Source organism: Ixodes scapularis, unplaced genomic scaffold, assembly GCF_016920785.2.
Source record: "Ixodes scapularis isolate PalLabHiFi unplaced genomic scaffold, ASM1692078v2 PGA_scaffold23__2_contigs__length_901104, whole genome shotgun sequence".
NCBI lineage: Eukaryota > Metazoa > Arthropoda > Arachnida > Ixodida > Ixodidae > Ixodes > Ixodes scapularis.
Window position 1 is genome coordinate 881,480 of NW_024609850.1, and position 19,610 is coordinate 901,089.

The 19,610-nt window shown below is 48.8% G+C and overlaps 1 protein-coding gene across 1 annotated transcript; it reads right to left on the reverse strand.

Annotated features, from left to right (window-relative positions):
* Positions 1-9,495: 9,495 nt before the first annotated feature.
* Positions 9,496-12,665, reverse strand: LOC120843558 (the record flags this gene model as incomplete). The annotated part of the gene is given in 9 exon segments (XM_040214951.1): positions 9,496-9,534; positions 9,620-9,975; positions 10,096-10,215; positions 11,279-11,386; positions 11,624-11,719; positions 12,008-12,106; positions 12,489-12,574; positions 12,576-12,595; positions 12,597-12,665. Coding segments are annotated over 9 exon segments (993 nt in total), but the record flags the coding sequence as incomplete, so codon positions are not given.
* Positions 12,666-19,610: the final 6,945 nt, after the last annotated feature.

A 19,610-nucleotide genomic window follows, 5' to 3' on the forward strand; every position in this document is an offset into this window, starting at 1 on the left:
TCCAAGAGTATTTGTTAGAATACTCTCCTGTACAAACTACTATGTTCCCATCCAAAATGCCCCCCCCCCCCCTTGCCTGCAATGTAAGAAAAGGTCCTTACCTGAGATGCAGGGTTCCGGAGAGCCAAGATTGGGGAAGCATCTGAGAAGTCACCGAGATATCCTTCTATTTCGCGGTCACCGGACGGGTCACCTTCGTGAAAGTGGGAAAAGAGGAGGCAAAACCTTCTTGCCTGTCAGCAGTGATTTGCATCTGAGCGGGGGAAAGGAAAGAGGAACCACCGGGAGAGAGTGAGGGGGGGGGGGCCCTCTAAGACAGGGGACCCTCTGTTTCATGAACGAGTCGGGAGGTCGTGGTGAAGAAGGTCGAGCATTCCGACCCGCGGCTGTTATCAGAGCCATCGCGGAAGAGAGATCACAGGAATTCCCACAGCTTTTACTCCATATCATTTTTGTTCATGTGCATTTTTTATGATACAAATGCAAGCCCTTTGGTAAGCTCAGAAACAAATCTAATATTTTATGCGTTAAAATGCACTCAATAGCTTTTGTTTATAGATGGCTAATTTTGTGTTTAACTAAAAATTGTGTAAAAAAATGGGTAAAAATGCACAATTAATTTTTTTACTAGCACAAACATTTATGAGGCATTCATATAGCAAAGTAAATTGCAGTGCACAAAAGCAAGCAAAAGCATTGCAGTACAGTGTGTATGAGCATCTTTTGTTTTGCTGTAATCCTCGTGATAGCACGTCCTTGGACGAAGCGTGTCCATAATTGTCTGAATATAGCTGTCACAGATAGAAAATAATAGCACAAACATATTTTGTACGGAACCATCTTCCAGTTATTCAAGCACATTATTACACCATTTCGTCAGATAACATACAGCATATTTTGTTAATGGGATGGCGTAATGGTGGAGACAACAATTTTAGTCTAACTTGTGTATTACTGTGTTTTGTATTTGGTGTTCTAGCTGCTGTCCAAAAAAAACGAAGGCGGCTGACACGGAGGTAGAGGCGGCCATCCGGGTCTACCTCTACGGTGTGAAGGACCGGGAGGGCGGGCGGCGTTCCCGCTTTTTGGGCGCTGTAGATGCTGCAGCTTCGAGGAGGATTGCAGCATTGAGCGAGGCTCCAGCTTCGAACGACGCTGTAGCCTCGGGCAAAGCTGCAGCCTCGTTCGATGTTGTGGACCTCTTCGAGGTTGCCGCATCCGGTGGCTGGAGCGACGAAGATTTTTAAGAATAAAACCCGTGACCACAGTCTTTTGTTTTTGCCCTTTTTTAGCACCACTGGTGGAGGTGTTTTTATTTCAATGGGTGTTAACTAGTGGTGATGTATCGTTTAATGCAGGAATAAAAGCTATACTCCTTCTAACTCTACAATGATCTGCAGTGGATGCTGTGAGCTATCCCAGGCAGACCAGCATGGTGAAGTTATTGCATGATTATGCCCCCCTCCCCCCCACACCCATGTCAATGCAGTCCATCAACTTCACGTTATTGTAAGGTGAAACAGTCTATATGTAATAACAATCCAATTGATGCAGCCAAAATTGTTAAATTGGCATAAATTGGTAATTTTAAGTCATTTTCAGAGATGCCTACTTTACCAACTTTGGCTTGGGTCTAGTATTCCAAAAATCATATTTTGGTATGGTGTGTGTGTGCTATTTCAGGTTTATGTGGCAGAAGTCTGGCATTTTCAGCAATCTTGCGTTGGCTCATCCATGTCACTTTTTTATGCACTCCAGTGGCTAAACAGAGAAAAACAAAACTTTGGCATGCCTCTGGGCTTTCTGTGGCATTTTTGGCACATATTAGACAATCCAGTGGGGAGCCAGAGAAGAGCTAACTCTTATGCTCCTGAACCCCCAAATTAGGATTGACTGGCAGCTTTGGCTCAGGTATGGCTCTTTTGGCACTCCTGGGGCAAACCGTAGAAATACCAAACTTTGGCATGCCTCTGGGCTTGCTTTGGCACTTTATGGCGGACCAGAGAGAAGCCTAATTTTTGTCCTTGAATTCCCAAATTGGGATTTACTATGGCAGTTATGGCTCAAGTATGGCACCAACTTTGGTGTTCTTCTGCCGGACCAGCAATGCTAAACTTTGATATGCCCCGAATTCCCAAATTAAAATTTACTATGGCAATTGTGGCTAAAGTATGGCACCAACTTTTGCGCTCCTCTGCCGGACCAGAGCAACGCCAAACTTTTGTATGCCCCGAATTCCCAAATTAGAATTTACTATGGCAGTTATGGCTGAAGTATGGCACCAACTTTTGCGCTCCTTTGGCGAACCAGAGCAACACCGAACTTTGGCATGTCCGAAATACCCGAATTGGGCGTTGCTCTGGCAGTTCTGGCCTAAGTATAGCACTACTTCGGCACTCCTGTGGCGAACCAGAGAAACGCCAAACTTTGGCGTGTCCGAAATACCCAAATTAGGCGTTGCTCTGGCAGCTATGGCTCAAGTATTGGGGAGCAGATCGAATGGTGGCGCTGGCTAGCGGCCGCCGTCGCAACTATTTTGCGGGAATAACAATTCCGCCGCTATTCGCAACTCCAGCGACCTATAGGGGGCGCCACCACCAAACAAACATGGCGGCTGAGTCCAGGTCGCGTCGGCTCGGCCGGGCCGCCTGAACAGGTGGCGCGTTCAATTTAACAGATTTTCTTTTGTTTAATGCCCAATCTTATAGGTATTTGAACTGAGACGGTTAAGTGTAGCCGGTGCCCATAACATAGCAGAGCATAGTTTTGTTTTCCAAGTGTGTTTTTTGTTCTTTTCGAGTCAAACTTTCGTTTCGGAGATTTCGTTCGAAACCGAAACTACGGGCTCTGGAGAGACGGTAATATACTAATCAGTTTTGATCATCTAAGGAAAGCGGCAATGACTGTAGAATTCTCCCACCAACAGTAACTTTTAGCCAACTCGCATGCCTCGACCATGCGACTTATCTGTCCGCGAAATCGAGCTTTTGTGCGTATCCGCGTTTAAGAAACAGCTTCAGTCGTCTGCTCGGTCGACAACACAGGCTGAAGGAAAATTACGAAAATTAAGCAAGCGCTTCTTGAGCCAAGGAGCATGTTAACCCGCCGGCACCCCCACTAAGCAGCTGATACTCGTATTTTAATCCAGGTTTTAGTAGCATTCGAGGAGTCATTTTGACGAGCGGGTTATGTATCATATTACGTAATATGTCCCACCAAAGCGATATTAGTATATTCTTTGGTTTGAAATATGAGCTTAGTTAACTAGCCATTAGGTGAACTGCTGAATAAAAGTATATTTGACAGACAGAGAGATACTAAGTTAAACTTAGCCAAATGGTTCTAGCCGGTAGCACGGAGACGAATGCGGACAAAGTGAAGAGAGCCTTCATTGGAGATTCACGCAGAACCTCACTGGCGTTGAACTTGACTTCGAATCCTGAACGAAAAAAAAATGAGTATTTTTGTGGCCTGACAATTTGAGCAATGTAGACGTATATTGCTGCTGGCTTAATTCGACGGGGGTATAATATAAATATCGGAGGCGCGATAGATCATAATGCCGTGACAGCTTCTAACGTTGCGAGACTCGTCCCCACCTTTTGAAAACAGACAATTTCCCTCATTCATCATTTGCACCGAGCAGGTTTTCCTGAATCAAGTAATTGCGAAATCAGCCCAACTCCTTCAGAGTGGTCCAGAGGATTTTTCGGCGAAAGGCAGCCAAGATGACTAGCCAACGCTCCGACCGGCGTGGGCGGCTCAAACTTGAAGCTAATCGAACACAACCAAAATCAAGAGAAGCAGCTATCGAACCTTCCCATTCACTTGACTGCAGCATTGGTGTTCCCTCCAGTGAAATGCCTCGTCCGTCGTCCTCCCACTGTTCTACATCCTTATAAAGAAACCCCTTATCAGTTACCCAGTAGTCGTCACTTTGAACGCGATTCGAGACAGACAAGAAATCGAAACGTTTTTCCGCGAATCCTCCCCATCCAAGAAATCGAAAACACGTGATGGAAGAAAACAATCTACTGAGGCTTCGCCACACTGATGAATACTCAGGCAAACTTAAGAAATTTTCGGACCTTCGTGAAATTACACTGTTCGCCACCGCGCCGACAACACGTGTCCGCGAAAGCCACCAGAGACGCGGAGGGGCGCGGAGCCACCTGGACCGGCTGGTTCCCGGTTTTCCCGCTTGGTGGCGTCCGTTTTGCTGGAGTCGCGAAGAGGACGAAGACTTGAGGCTCGTGAAAGGTATGTGGATAATAGTTATCTGCTCGAAAAGCATCTGCGGGGGGGTTGCATAGTCCCTGCTTGTCTCGCCTTGCTTTAAATGTCGCCGCTATCTCGTTCGAAGCAAAAACCAACCCACGTCTAGCCGCTCGCGATTGGCCGCGTCGCTCCGGCTGCGCGTGCCAGGTCGTGCGTGATTGACGCGGTGTGGCGATGTTTGTGCGCTTCCTAGGTTGGAGAAACCGTACTCATGGAACTCGCGCATTGCTTTTCAGTGTCCTTGTCACTGGCAACAACAATCAGCCATATCGGCGAGAGCAAGAGATGCCTCGTTGAAGGCGAAGACGTATCGAAGTCCGATCATGTGATAGAGTGCAGCGTCGCCCCGGAGCCGACGGCTGACAGCGTCCGCATCGTCGGATACGTCCTCCAGTCCTGCGCTCTGCACAGCGATCCGCATACGGTGCATCTCACTCTGAACAAAGGGGAGATTGTCTCTCTGTGCTGCACGTGCCCTGCAGGGCAAGAATGCACGTTTACACTGCGTTGTTTTTTAACGGGGGGGGGGGGGGGGGGGTTTAGGCGATAAACCACGTTTTATTAGACGTCAGTTCCTTCATCGTTCTCTTAATCTGCAAGGTAGCTTTGTTATGAAATGTTGCACTGCCTAGGCATTCCGTAGTTAAGAACTGATTTAAGTGAGGAAATCTACGAGGTGTTGTAGAAGTGGTGTAGAATGCAAGAGATATAACAGATGTGTGTTTGTGCTGCCCCCAGAAAGTCAAGCGAATGCAAGCACTGCACTGCTGTCTGCTGAAAACCAACAGGATGCAAGAGCTTCCAGTTGTCAAGCACAGACTTGCCGCAGGCTTGGGGCCAGCATGCGAAGGATGTCGCCAGGACCAAGTATGCAGTGAGGTCTCTCATGGAGATCCCCTTCTGCCCAAAGGTGAGTGCTGTGCACAACGAATATGTGCATTTTTTTTTTTTTGAAGTCCCGCTATCTTGAAATGCCAGTGCAGATTTATAACATCTGTACTCTGCATGTAGGTAGATATAATGCTTGTTTAAAAATAATGGTAGCCTTCAATAGTGTATGCAGGCTTTTATAACAAGTGCATTGCTGGTCGGATTGACGGCGCATGATCGCCGTGCAGAGTTCAGTTACGTTTAGCTTGGGGCCAGAATGCGCCCAGCCAGCTGGCGACAGCCTGGACTGGCACTTGGAAAGTACGCCTGAAACTAGAACTTGGCTGCCATGTTAAGGAATATGCAAACAGCTGGAGCAAGCTGCTGAAGTTCCTGGAAAATGCTCGAGTAGCTGGAGACAAGTCGCTCACAACAAAAGGGACCTCCAACCATACTAAAGGCAGAAAAATGGCCCTGCAGATCGCTTCCCGATACTCCATTGTCCACCTTTATTGCAAGCCTGTCTCGGACAACATCAGGGCTAGACAAAGGCAACAATGCCAGTCCGACGCCGAATAATGAACCAGGCAGCTACCCTGACCGTTATTCCAGCCAGGGTGGTTGTGTCCAAGCCGCATTTAAGTTGAGAGTAGAATGTGGGGTGCGGTTGCTCAGAGACGCCTCTAGGTACCCTAACCAAACAAAGACCCCTTTGGACACCATTGACTTGTCTCCAGAAATACTGGTGAGCAACTTCCGTTGTCTTGGAAGCCGGTGCCCAGTTCTGGTATGGGCCTCTCTCCAAGAGCCTTGTCCTGGCTGCTGGTCTCTCAGTGTTCCATACAGACAAATCACAGATAGCCAGGCGCATTAGGGTATTAGTGGATAGTGTGTTTTAAATATTTTCGTGCCAATTATGTTTAGACTGGTTTAAATTTTTGTGATGAGCTTCAACTGCGGTGAACGTAGCGAAACATAGCAAAAAAGTTTCTTGAAATGTGCATTGCTTGGAAACAAATTGTTCGGCGTAATGAAATTTACTAAACCAAGCAAACAGGATCCCTTCCTGATGAAAGATGCCAGCTTGGCGTGGCCAATTGGTGGTAGAAAAGTGGCTGGCCAGTTGGCTACATGTTTACCCTTAAACTGTGGCCGCAAGCGGCTGTCGTCTGCTAGCCACTGCGCCCTGCGCCTCTACAGTCTATTCCGCTGCTGAGTGGCAGTCATGGCGACAAAGCGTTGCCATTGCTTTTTTTTTTGTTTTTAAAAGAGATTTCCTACATCTCTGACCAATCGCAATCGTTGATGCCATCAGCTATATGAGTTTAACATTAACCTAGATAAGGGGTGTTTGTGGCTCATGGAAATTAAAACATGATGCTCTAAGATTTGGTGAATTACTAATTGTTCTCTGGATCTCAAGAGTCACGAAGGTGAACAACACATTTAATTAAATGTACCTGCAAACTATTACATTTCAAGCGACCTGCCTTGCCAGCCGTCGAGCGTGGTGTCGTGGACAGACTTATGGAAGGCCTTCCACACATCTGTCCTGTCGCTATTCACAAAAGGAGGAAAACACGAAAAGGTAAATCTCGATTTTTTTTGCAAAGACTTTTCTCCCAATCTCTTGTTTAAATATACCTAAACTCATTACAAGGTGCAGTCATGCCTTTTTCTATGGCGAAACTAGTAAAGTGCAATGCCATAACATGTGAAGGTTATCCCGGTTGTGATCTTGTGACTCTAGGCACTGTTCCACAATGGGGCTAAGGTAGGCCAGAGCCGTATATGTAGAGAGTTTGGTCAATGGGAGGCGCAGGCAGAGCCAGGGCGTGCGGCAGACTCGGAAAGAGGGCTTGCCATGCTCTCTTCACCAACCAGAAGCCGAAAAGAATCCCCTAGCGGTGATAGCGAGAAACAGTTCTGATCGAAAGTCTGTGTTCGTATATGGTTTTAATAAGTGCGTAAGAGTGAAGTGTAGTAACTCTTGGTGGTTGAAAATAGGCTCACGTGTTGTTTTGATCATGATTATCGAGAAAGATGTAAGAAACGAATGCGCCGCTCAACTCTGTTTTGCGCGGACAGTGTGTGACCGCTCAAACGGCAGATTCCCGGCCCTTGGCGTTTGACGTACGGATTATGTCGATCGTTCCGCTACTTGCACTCTTCCACCATCATTTTTGATGAGCGTGATTGGTACATCACGTGTTCCATATTTTCAGCCATCCAGAGTTACTCCAATGCAGTTATCAGGTTTGTTCCCGCGACCACCGCCAGGGTATTATTTCCAGCTTTTGGTTGGTCACATTCGAATTTCTGAAGACGCCCTGGAACACGCCCAGCCCGCTTTCGGCCAATGGCGCCTCCTCATTTGTCTCCTATACTTCCCAACGAATGGCCAAACTCTCTATATATACGGCTCTGAGGTAGGCTAATGCCCACCAGTATACTATTATAACTCCTGTGCCATAAGTTACGTCCCCTATTTCAGAGACAGGTGGAGCCAGCACTTCAGCAGCTGTGCCTCGACCCCGAAGCCTGCTTGAAGCGCTTCAGGACCTGCCTGAGGAGGAGACCGAAAACCTGCTGGAGCAACTCAAGCGCATAATGACACGAGAGGCTATTGCGGAAGTTGAGCGCGTGACAAGGGCACAGGCCTCATCATCTGATTGGATGCTGTACAGGAGGGGTATGGCCACTGCATCCATACGCCGCGGGTTCTTTACCCGCGCTGTCACTAAAGGCTCAACCACGGCCGCACAACTTGAGAGGTCTCCTTGACAAAGTGTTGCAAGTCAGCACATTTCAGTCAGCGTCAATGAAGAGGGGACAGCAGAAGGAGGGAACTGCGAAAGAGAAATACCTATCAAAGCTGGTGAAGGAAGGACATTGTCCTAGGATTGAGAACAGAGGGCTGATAATATGGGACCAAATGCCCATTATGGAGAGTTCGCCCGATGGGATCGTGGTGTTTGAGTGTGAATGTTGTCAGGGAAAGCGGGTGCTTCTGGAAGTCGAATGCCCAGAGGTCGTCTAGAATTCATTCTGTAAAAAAACTAGAGAGCCCCAGTCCGTCTACTACATGCAGATGCAGGTTTGCATGGGTATCACTGCACTCACAAGTTGCGACTTTTTTGCTTATGTTTCAGAAACAGACTACAAGCTAGTTGAAGTGAAGTATGATCATGCTCACTTCGAGGAATGTGTGCATGCTGTACGGTCAATATATGTGGACTATCTTTTCGCTGGGCTAAGGGGGGAATTTAACTAGCTTCCTTTTTTGTTTTTATCCAAGGTGCGCTGCAGTACTGTGCGCTATGGGAGCCGTGCAAAACGACTACTGTGCAGCCCTCTTGGGCAAATCAGGCATAGAAACAATGAGGCACAATTGAAATGAACTTCTTTATTTCTCATTTTTAGCACAGGTTTAGCATGGACATAGCTTCGCATCATAACTGACACGCCGTCATCAAGACTACCCATGCACCCATCAAGACTAGGCGCACTGATGTCAAGTGTATTTGTCGTGAGCAAATTCATAATAACTAGAGGCTTATTTTTTAACTATTTACTCATTTATTTAGCATACGTGCAATCTAGTTGAGATACTGTCCCATCATTTTCATCTCTTGATGACAGCGCGTAAATGACGTAAGGCCAAGCAAAAGCCTCCTGCAATATTCACTGCTGACTACCGCACCCAATATTGCAGCTACATGACATTGTTCCAAAGCGAGCAGTGCTCGCTCACAAAGGCACCGCCATGTTTCCCTGCTGCCCTTAATCTTCCAGTCACGTGACCTAAAATTTCCCCTCGTAAGGAAATGCGATTAAATTTTTACTGCGGTTAAAGTTAACCGGCTTTTAGAAAAATTTCATAAGCCTCGCACAAAACTGGTCTGAAGTTGCACTGATCCTATCCAGCATACCGAGTTTTCTGTTACACATTTTATAGACTAGCACCTTTTCCGCACAAAGCCTTCATCACATTGCGAGCACTTTTCCCGATGTTTGAACCCGCATAAATGATGATACAAGCCGCTAATACGCATATTTACTCTATTTACATGTGGCTTCCTTGCCAGCTACAGAAACTTATCTTCTGCAAAAATTGGCAGTGAAAGGTTTACGATACCTGCAAGGAGCTGCATTACACCGTCAAACAGGAAGCGGGTGCTTAGGAAAATGATGCTGCAGAATCTTGAACACGTTTAGTCGTTGAATGGCACGTTCCACGTGGACACGTGCAAGTGCGATGTCTTGGTTCCCGAGTGCGTCATGTTCAGTCATCTGTTGCTTGTTCCTCAGAAATGGAGGCTGCACAAGCTCAACAAGAGCCTCATCTCAAAGCTTGTCAATAAGGAAGCCCTTGTCGACCATTACCTGCTCGTACGGTGAGCATCTCTCCAGAACTCGATTCCTTTGTGATAAGAGAATGCGAAGTCCGTCCCCCAAAAGCACGGCTCACGAATGTAAACATGCCAGTTGGTGCGTACCCAATCAGCACTTTTAGGGTGTAGGTTTTCTTATAATGACTGTACATCAGTATCCTGGATGCAAGGTCAAGTGGTCGCTGGATGGGGATCTCAGTGCAGTCCAGAACAACTTTCGTGCGAGGAAACTTTTTAAAGTAAACTGTGAGGTTGTTCTCAATAGACTGGTCGCAGGGAACATACAGGGCTGACCCTAAAACCTTTCTCAGGACACAAAGGGACATCTTCACGTTCTCAGACGCCGTTATTCTATGTATCCTGAAAAGGAACGCTAGGAAACTGATAATGACATCATGATAGAGCTTCATCAATGTGATGAGCACAGTGTCACCTGAAGAAAGCAGGAAGCTCCTCGAAGAAAGCTTTGCTCGCACACTATCGAACTCTGTTACAATGTTTCTCATTAGTTGTAGGGATCCAACCCCAGTTAGTGAGGCAAGCTCGCTGTCACTTTTAGCTTTCGCCAAGCGAACGTGGGGCCCTAGCTTCGCCTGCAACATGCTGTCTACTTGAACGCAGGCATCCTGGGTAGGCAATTCCTTTTGGATGTTCGAAAGGGAGTCGTGGGGCCCTACAAAAAAAAGAATGTAACAGAAATTTACATTTTCAGCATTTCCTTACAGTGTGTGTGCAGTCATGACCCGCAGGATGTGAACGTCGGATCACCAACCACTCCGTACTGGCAGTGCCATGGAGCAGTGGCCATAGTGCCCTGCAGCTCAGTTCCAGAAGCGTCAAAAGGCGAACAAGCTACCATGGCCATCGCTTCATGAGGCTGCAGGTACGGAGTGATTGATGGTCTTATGTTCACCTTCATATGTACCATGACTGCAGCGAGGCTACACAAAATACAGCCGTGTCATATGGTGCCTGTAAGCAGCTTTTTGCGGCCCACAGTGCAACCAAAGTATTTGCCACTATCCCGGAAACTGTAGAATTTCTTTTTTTGGAAAGCTGAAACTGTCCCATGCTTCCCGTCCTCCTCTACCCCATCTGATTCCCCATATCGTCCCCGATCCGATAACTGCTCGGAGTACACTGACAGCACTCAGATGCTCAGGAATTTTCCACACGCCCTCGCACCTCACCATCACCTTGATGCCTTCCGTCCTAATTATCAGCCCTCCCTGTTCACCTCAGGAGAGGCTCGCCCCTCCCCCCCGGACGCCACTGATGCGGTACCATGGTGCTAGGCCCCCATGGCCGATATTCACCAAGCTTCTCCAGACGCCTAACACTTATTTTTTCACCTGGCTCTCGTGTAAGGGGCTCTTTATTTTAATAAAAATGTGTCCTCCTGCCCAAGTGTGAATCTTTCTGCTTGACCAACACTGCTTTTTCATCAAGTTCCGCCAAAATGTTATGACCCTAAAGGTGAAAACGGCAGAACACGCACAAAATGAATACAACAGCATAGGTGGCAACTATACCAAAACATAACTTCCATAAATGTTTCCAGTAATGGAAGACTGCTGGGTTAAGTGTTCAAATGCGCAAGGAGCATACTTCGAAGGAAATTTAGGAGTTGGACACCACAAGTATAACCAATCTTTTTTTCAGGCAGTCGCTGGAAATAAAATGTTTTGTAATGCCGAAATCACAATAAATTGCCATGCGGTGGTCACAAAACTTGCATTGTATTTCACTGTCACTGCAGTGACTGCTGGTCTCCGTGCAGTGCTTGTCACAGGTGAAAGTGGCCTCGCTGTACCCATCACAGGAAACGGTCTCGTCGCTCTCACCTAGTGTAATTTGAGAGTGATAGTTACAAAACTACTACACTATCTCAAACAAGGAATGTACCAGATAAAAATGCAGGTTGTTATTCTCAGATTCAACCCATTCAAATGGGCAAGGTGGCATTTAGCCTAGCTTTCCAACACTTCTGTATTACACAAGAACAGCCTCTGACATGCAAACAGACAGTAACTTGGCAAGCCCTCATTGAGTGTGAGGTGGTGACCTAGTAATAAACTCACAGTCTTGTTGCACATTCTCGAAAGCAGTCAGGAGGTGCTGTGTTGACGCTGCAGCACCAGGAGGCAAGCAGCTCGTGTTGGATGCTGCCCTGTTACCTGTGGAAGTTTCACCAAAACATCAACCGAAATAGTCATTACATTATGTTTTCCTTGAAATGCCAAAATACAGAACACGACGGCGAGCGTTATAATGTAGAATGCTGCTAATTAGACTGCGTATTGGCATTAAACGTACAAGTTGTCTTTGTCAGTTAAATTTATCGGTTATTCGAAGGAGCACGGTTCACAATGAAATATCAATGCGTTCTGCACGATGAGGTCTTAGTCATACGCTAACTTGCAAAGCTAGCCTGGAATAAAATAGAGATGAAATGATAGCAGTACCTCTCGGTGGCTTCCGAAGCCTCACGACACTGTCGTGTGATCCCTTCGGAAGATTCTCCGACGGAACGGCGTTGTTTTTCAAGAACCTCCTCTTGGGCCCTGTTATGAAAGTGGTTGTGCCGGCAGCCGGGCACAACACTCGGGAAAAGAACTGCCGAGAGTTTCGAAGGGCAATAATTATTGTAAAAAAAAAAAATAATCGCCAAACGTTAAAAAAAAAAAAGTTGGCTTTTTTGGGGATTTGAACCCGCGACCCAACACATATGACGCGGACAACTTTCCACTGAGCTACTCACGCACCTTCCAATGCACGCTTTGACTATTCCTTTTATGCGAAACCCAATGGCAACAACTACCGGCAGTTTTGTTGTTTTTCACCCGGTTAGTTCTGCCGGCTGCCGGAAGAATATCCACTACCTATGAAATACAATGTACGGTTTGAACGGATGTCGATGCAAGCGTGATTTACGCGCATACATACCTCGTCCAGTAGCGTAGTTTGCTTGGAAGGCATCGCGTGAGAAGTGGCGACCACACACCACGTCGTGCGCAGTCAACTTCTTCCCTCCACTGCGATTTCAGTTTCTTTTTCGGCAGGAAAGCGATGAAAGCTAACTCCAGACTTTAAAGCATGCTCTGAGCACTGCGGTACGCAACCCAGGCGTGTACCATATTCTAACAAACCCGCAGGGAACGCGGAAACAACACGGCAGCCAACGGCAGCACATTGGAATATCGGAGATGTGTTTGTTTTGGTGAACGCAGCGCCCCCTATAGTTCGATCTCCTCGCCAATTGACTACTTTGGCACTCTTGTGGCGGACCAGAGAAAAGCCAAACTTTGGCATGTCCAAAATACCCAAATTAGGCTTTGATCTGGCAGTTATGGCTCAGGTATCGCACTACTTCGGCACTTCTGTGGCAGACCAGAGAAAAGTAAAACTTTGGCCCGTCCCAAATACCGAAATTAGACGTTGCTCTGGCAGTTATGGCTGAAGTATGGCACCAAATTTGGCGCTCCTCTGGCGGACCAGAGAAACGCCAAACCTTGGCATGCCCCGAATTCCCAAATTAGGATTTACTATGGCAGATATGGCTGAAGTATGGCACCATCTTTGGCACTCCTCTGGCGTACCAGAGAAGAGCCAAACTTTGGCATGCCCTAGGATCGCCCAACTTAGGCTTTAGTTAGGCACCGTACTTTGGCACTGATGAGTGCCATGGTGCAAAAACCTAACTGATCCAAAGTTGGGCCCTTATGATTGCCAGACCTTTGCCCAAGTTGGGCATTCCTCTGACGTGCTACCTGGGGCAAACTTTGGCCCGTCCCAAATACCGAAATTAGGCGTTGCTCTGGCAGTTATGGCTGAAGTATGGCACTAAATTTGGCGCTCCTCTGGCGGACCAGAGAAACGCCAAACCTTGGCATGCCCCGAATTCCCAGATTAGGATTTACTATGGTAGGTATGGCTGAAGTATGGCACCAGCTTTGGCACTCCTCTGGCGTACCAGAGAAGAGCCAAACTTTGGCATGCCGCGCAAACTTTGGCCCGTCCCAAATACCGAAATTAGGCGTTGCTCTGGCAGTTATGGCTGAAGTATGGCACCAAATTTGGCGCTCCTCTGGCGGACCAGAGAAACGCCAAACCTTGGCATGCCCCGAATTCCCAGATTAGGATTTACTATGGCAGATATGGCTGAAGTATGGCACCAGCTTTGGCACTCCTCTGGCGTACCAGAGAAGAGCCAAACTTTGGCATGCCCTAGGATCGCCCAACTTTGGCAATAGTTAGGCACCGTACTTTGGCACTGATGAGTGCCATGGTGCAAAAACCTAACTGAGCCAAAGTTGGGCCCTTATGATTGCCAGACCTTTGCCCAAGTTGGGCATTCCTCTGGCGTGCTACCTGGGGGCAGAGGTGTCTGAATTATAGGCTCCGCACCTGGTTGCCGGAACTTCTGGCAGGTAGGGCACATGTTGACGTAGTCGTGGATCTGTTGACTGATGCCTGGCCACCAAACCGAGTCCCTCGCCCTGGCTCGACATCTCACGATGCCCTGGTGTCCACTGTGCAGGCGTTCGAGAATGTCTTGCCGCATTACAGGTGGAATAACCAGTCTGTTGTTTCTCATCAGGAGCCCTTGAACTGTGGTAAGTTTTGATGCCACGCTCCCGTACTTCCGTGCCTCTGGTGTCAAGTTTTTTTCGTACTATTTTCAATAGCGCATCTATGTCTTTTTCATACTATTTTCAATAGCGCATCAACTTTTAGGCAAACCTACTGCAAACCGCCCTCCTATATATCACCCAGAACGGATCACCAACTCAAGATTCAGCCGCCCAAATCACGCACACTATTATTTTCCTCATCGCCTCTTGTCATGTGCATTAGAGACTGGAACGATATGCCATACGAAGTGGTATCGGAGACTAACCTAGCAGCATATAAATTAAAGTGTGAACAGTACATTGGAATGAGCAGTTAGTAAGCGGTTTCTACCTTGATATTTGTTTGCCTTGCACGCTGTTGTATATTTTGTATTTTCATCTTGATCTTTTTTTGCGTTAAGTTTTGTTTACACTCATTCAATTATGTCGCGATATATGAAATTGCAATGTTATATCATGTATGTGTTCTTTTTCCTGCTCTTTTGTCTGCACGCTTTCCCCAGTGCATTTTTGTGCGTATTATTTTAAGATGTAAATAGTATATACGCGAAAATACTGTTTTGAAGTTCAAATTGTATATTATGAATTTCCCCCCTCATGTAATGCGCTCGCAAGTCGAGTGCCTTTGAGGTAATAAAATGAAATGAAATGAAAGTCTGTGAGCACCGGCCACTGGCTTTTGCAGTAGAGCATGATCCGTGCTGTGGTGACATCCTTACTCAATTCGGACCTGAGTGCAAGGAAGCGAATGACTCGGCAAATACGCAGCGCACAAGCCGGTGCGCTGTTGTTCTGTTTTCTTTCTCTTGCCGATCTTTTCCCTCTCCCTCTGCCCATAAAAAGATCTCCCAATTACGAATAAACGTTCTGTGGCTGGACCCATGCCTCTTCACTACACTGGCGACGAGGCCACCTGAGCCCGCTCTGCGTGCGAGCGGCAGCATGAACTACGCGGTGCCCTTCTCCAACGAAGTTACAGATAAGTGGACATCTTACTTGACTCGTCTGGAGGCGTTTTTTGAGGGAAATTTGGTGACAGAAGCCGCACAGAAACGGGCCTTACTCGTCTCGGCATTAAGCTCAAAGTCCATTGAAGTGCTTGAAGCATCATGCTCGCCTGAAACAGTCAACAAGCTCAGCTATTCTGAAGTGATACAACGACTGGGTACATACTACGCCCACAAGCAAAATGAAATCGCTGAAAGTTCTTCAACCGGAGCCAGGAACAGGGTGAAACAGTTCAAGATTTCATTGTGGCGATTCGCCGCTTAGCTGAGCACTGCAACTTCGGTGCCTCTTGTGACCGGCTGCTACGCGACCGCATCGTTTGCGGCATTGCTAACAAAGAAGTTCAGAAGTTTTTACTTGCCAAGCGGGATTTAACCTAAAGACCGCTGAAGATTTCGTCCTTGCGGCTGAAGCCGCCGCAGCGAATTCGGCAGCCATGAAGCCGTCTCCTCCTTCGGAGGCAAACGTCAACGCGGTCACGCCAGACCACGCTCGCCGAGGAGCCCGCCATCCCCGCAAAACGACACTCAAGCTGGCGTGCTCGCGCTGCGGAAGCGATTCTCACAACGCCGAGTCATGCAGTCTTCGGCACGCGACGTGCTATCGCTGCAGACGGATCGGGCACATTGCAAGGTGCTGTCGCGCTGGAGGGGCTCACACTACGGGTAAATACGGACCACGTAAGCACAAATCAGCCGCCACAAGTGCTATTGAAGGGGACAACAGCGGTTCGAGCGAAGAAGGAAGTTTGTTTACAGTGCAGTGCTCCCAAGCCAACTCTGATCATTCTGTCGGTTTGGTGGAACCCGTCATGCGGAAGTTCGTCTGGTCCGGGGTACCACTCATGATGGTGGTGGACACAGGGTCACCCGTCAGTGTAATACCGCAGGACGTGTACCTGAAGTTCAGGAGTTCGTGGCCGTTCTTGAGCTCTGTGTAGTCGACACAGATCCTCAGGCTGTCGTCTTTTTTCTTTGCAACCACCATAGGCGCACACCATTCCGTTCCGTGCTCAACCTGTTGGATCACTCCCAAATCCAGCATTCGCTGTATCTCCTGACGAACTTTTGGAAGGATTGGGATAGGCACACGTCGAGGATATGTGATCGCAAAGGGCTTGGCATCAGGGTGAAGTGCGATCTTGTACGTCGTCTTCATTGTTCCCAGACGATCCTCCAGAAGCGACTCGTATTCCTTCGGACAATGGCTGCTGTTGCTGACCTCATGCAGTGCCGGAAGCACGTTGAGGGCTTGAATCGCTGGACGTCCGAGTAACGCACAGTGTAGACCTTCAGCAACAAAGATTTTCTGCTGGGTTGTCTTGTTATTCCACTGGATTGTCGAGATGAACTGTCCAAGGGTGGGGAGGTGTGCTCTTCCTGTCGTGAGAAGCTTGTCATTGGCCACCGTCAGGGTACCCATGGCACGTTCATCGTATTCCGTGGCTGGAATCACCGTGACATCCGCACCGGTGTCGACCTTGAATGTCAGCGTCTTTTGTCCAATTCTGGCTCTTACCGTCCATGGTTGTCCGTTCGCTGAGTGTAGCACCTGTCCCACGAATAGCTCGTCCACTGCGGAGTTTCTTTGCCTCCCGTTGTTGCTTGGGCGTAGGTCTGTTGGACGTTCTCTGGCCATGCACACCGCTTGAAAATGGCCAGTTTTCTTGCATCCATTGCATTTCTTCCCCGTTGCTGGGCATTGCGCCTTGCTATGTCTCAGAGTGCCGCCACACCATCTGCAGGACCACGATGTTTCTGACGCTGTCTGTAGCTTTGAATGCTCGCGGTGCGGTGGACAATAACGGCCTCCTCGCTTATGAACTTCGTCGACGTCGGCACGCGCTGCCTCGTGACCACGCAGTTCGTGTTGTTGACGCTTAACTGTTTCAGAGTTCCGAGCTGCCGCAATCGCCCCTTGTAGAGTCAGTCTTGCGTCCAGTTGAAGCTTCTCACTCAGCTTCTTGTCTAGGAGCCCCACGACTAGCCGATCTCTGATCAGGTCTTCCCTGAGGCTTCCGTAGTCGCAGGTGTCTGCCATCCTGTGCAAGTCTGTTATGAATGCTTCCGCTGTCTCGTGCGTTTCTTGTTTCCTCATGTTAAACTTTGCCCGTTCAAATATGACGTTCGTATGAGGAATGAAGTGCGCTTCAAACTTGTCTTTCACCGTATCGTAGACGTTTAGTTCGTCCGCTGACAGCTTCAGTGAAAATAGAACGTCCTCGGCCTCTCGTCCCATCGCGTAGAGAAATGTGTTCACCGGGGTCGTTTGGTCTCGTAGATGGAGCCCGGAGATGATGCGATAGCGTTCCCATCGTGCGACCCACCTCCTCCAGTCGTTTGGGTCTCTGAAGTCGAGCTTCTCCGGAGTTTCGACGGCGAACGGGTTGAAGAACGAAACACCGCCCGCTTGTGCCGCGCCATTGAAGAACGAGGCCCCGTCTGTTTGTGCCGCGGCGTTTCCCGCTTGAGAAGGCCCCGAATGGGATTGTGCCATCGGAAACCGACTCCAGGCGTCCTCGAGGTTTCGTGGTCTATTACGCCACCGCTGCCACCATGTCGTGTACCGTGTGCGGACCTCCAAGAACGTTAGAGACGAGATCGAGACGAACGTTTGTTTCCCGCTCTTTTAATATGGCTATGGATATGGATATGGATATGGTGGCTTAACCCTTTGTATCGGGCGATCACAGTTTTAACAAAACTGGATCTAGCCAGAAAGAAAAAAAAAAAAAACCTAAATTTGATTGCCATTGCCCCCCACCCTCCTCACAGTTTTCCCCCACCAGTCCTCCAGTCTTCGCTTTGTGATTTCAACCACCCCGAGGCCGCCGACATCCCCCCGCTGACTGCGCTGGCCACCATGGTCTCGACTTCCCACTTCATTGATGCACGTCGTCTGCGTCGTCTGCCCCTGCCCTGTCGATGGTGTCGGTCCCAAGTCCAACCTTTTCAGACCCAGTGCAACCGCATAATCCACCAGATCTGGTGGCATCAGCGGTCTCAGCTCTCGGCACTCCATTATGATATGTTCAGCGGTCTCCTCCTGCTGGCCACATAGCTGGCATGTACCGTCCATCCCCGGCGTGTACTTGGACCTCAGGTGGCGTGTCTTCAACACTCCACTTCGTGCCTCGCACAGCAGCCCACTGCCCCTCGAGTTGTCCACGAAATCCACGCCCACAATGCTCTTCTTTTCCGCACCGTAGACGGCGAGGGACGGCCGCGCGCCTACCGCGGCGACCCATCTGGTCGTTTCTGTCTCCTTCACGCGTTCCCGCACCTGTTTCGCCGTCCCCGGAGATTCGACCTCGCACAGCCGCACCCGTGGCACGTCATATCGCTCCGTGAGCTTGTTCACTCTCCTTACCCACCGGGTGTTGATGCTTCAAAGCTGGATGTACTTGAACACCTGGCGAGCCCATCGTTGTTTCGGCAAAGTGCAAAGCCGCCGCTCGAAAATCAGTTTGCTGCTGGCCTCACGGGCCTCAAAGCAGGACCAACCCATGTCGCCCTGGACGTACTCACTGGTGGTGTTTCGGTGTGTTCCCAGCGCCAGGCGACCCACCTCTCGCTGCCTCAGTTCCAGATGTTCTCGTGAACGTGCCGACAGGCACAGTACGGCATTGGCAAAGGTCAAACCCGGCACCGCCACCATTTTCCAGAGTGCCCGCACCGTCTCTTATCGGCTGAAGCTCCACATTCCCCTGCATCCCAGGTAGCCCTTGCGTTTGTTCGCCGTGGTCCGCAGCTCGGCCTCATGTTGTTCGAGGTACTTTTGTCCCGACTGCAGCGTCACTCCCAGGTACTTATATTCAGTCCTCCACTCTATCTCTTGGCCCTGGATGTTCACTCTCTGCGACAGCTGCGTAGAGGCATCCTCTGTTTCCTGTTGCTCCACCCCCGCCCCAAGGACTCCAGACTTGCTGGGGTTGAACGTTAGCCCCAGGGTGGTTCCCTCTTTTCCACAGATGTCCAGTAATTCCTGAAGTTCCTCCAAGGACCCCGCCATAAGTACCACGTCATCTGCATAAATCTAGGCAGGGATCCTCTGATCTACTTGCCTCCCCTCTTCACCATAGCACATCCTGAAACCTAAGCGACTGTCCTCCAGTGCTCTCTCCAGTCCTGCAATGTACAACATAAACAGAAGTGGTGAAAGCGGGCACTCCTGTCTCAGTCCTTCTGTGGCCTTCATGGGCTCGGTGAACTCTGCCCCCCACTGAACCACAACGCTGTTGTCTCTGTATATCTGTTGGAGCAGGTCCCTCCATTCCACAGGTATTCCAAACTCCTCCAATATCCTCCAGAGCAGCGAATGGTTCACAGAGTCATAAGCCTTGGAGATGTCCAAGAAACCGAGGTATAGGGGCCTCTGCTCGTGGTTGGCGTTGCCAGACCTCTTTCAGTCTCTGGACACGACAGAA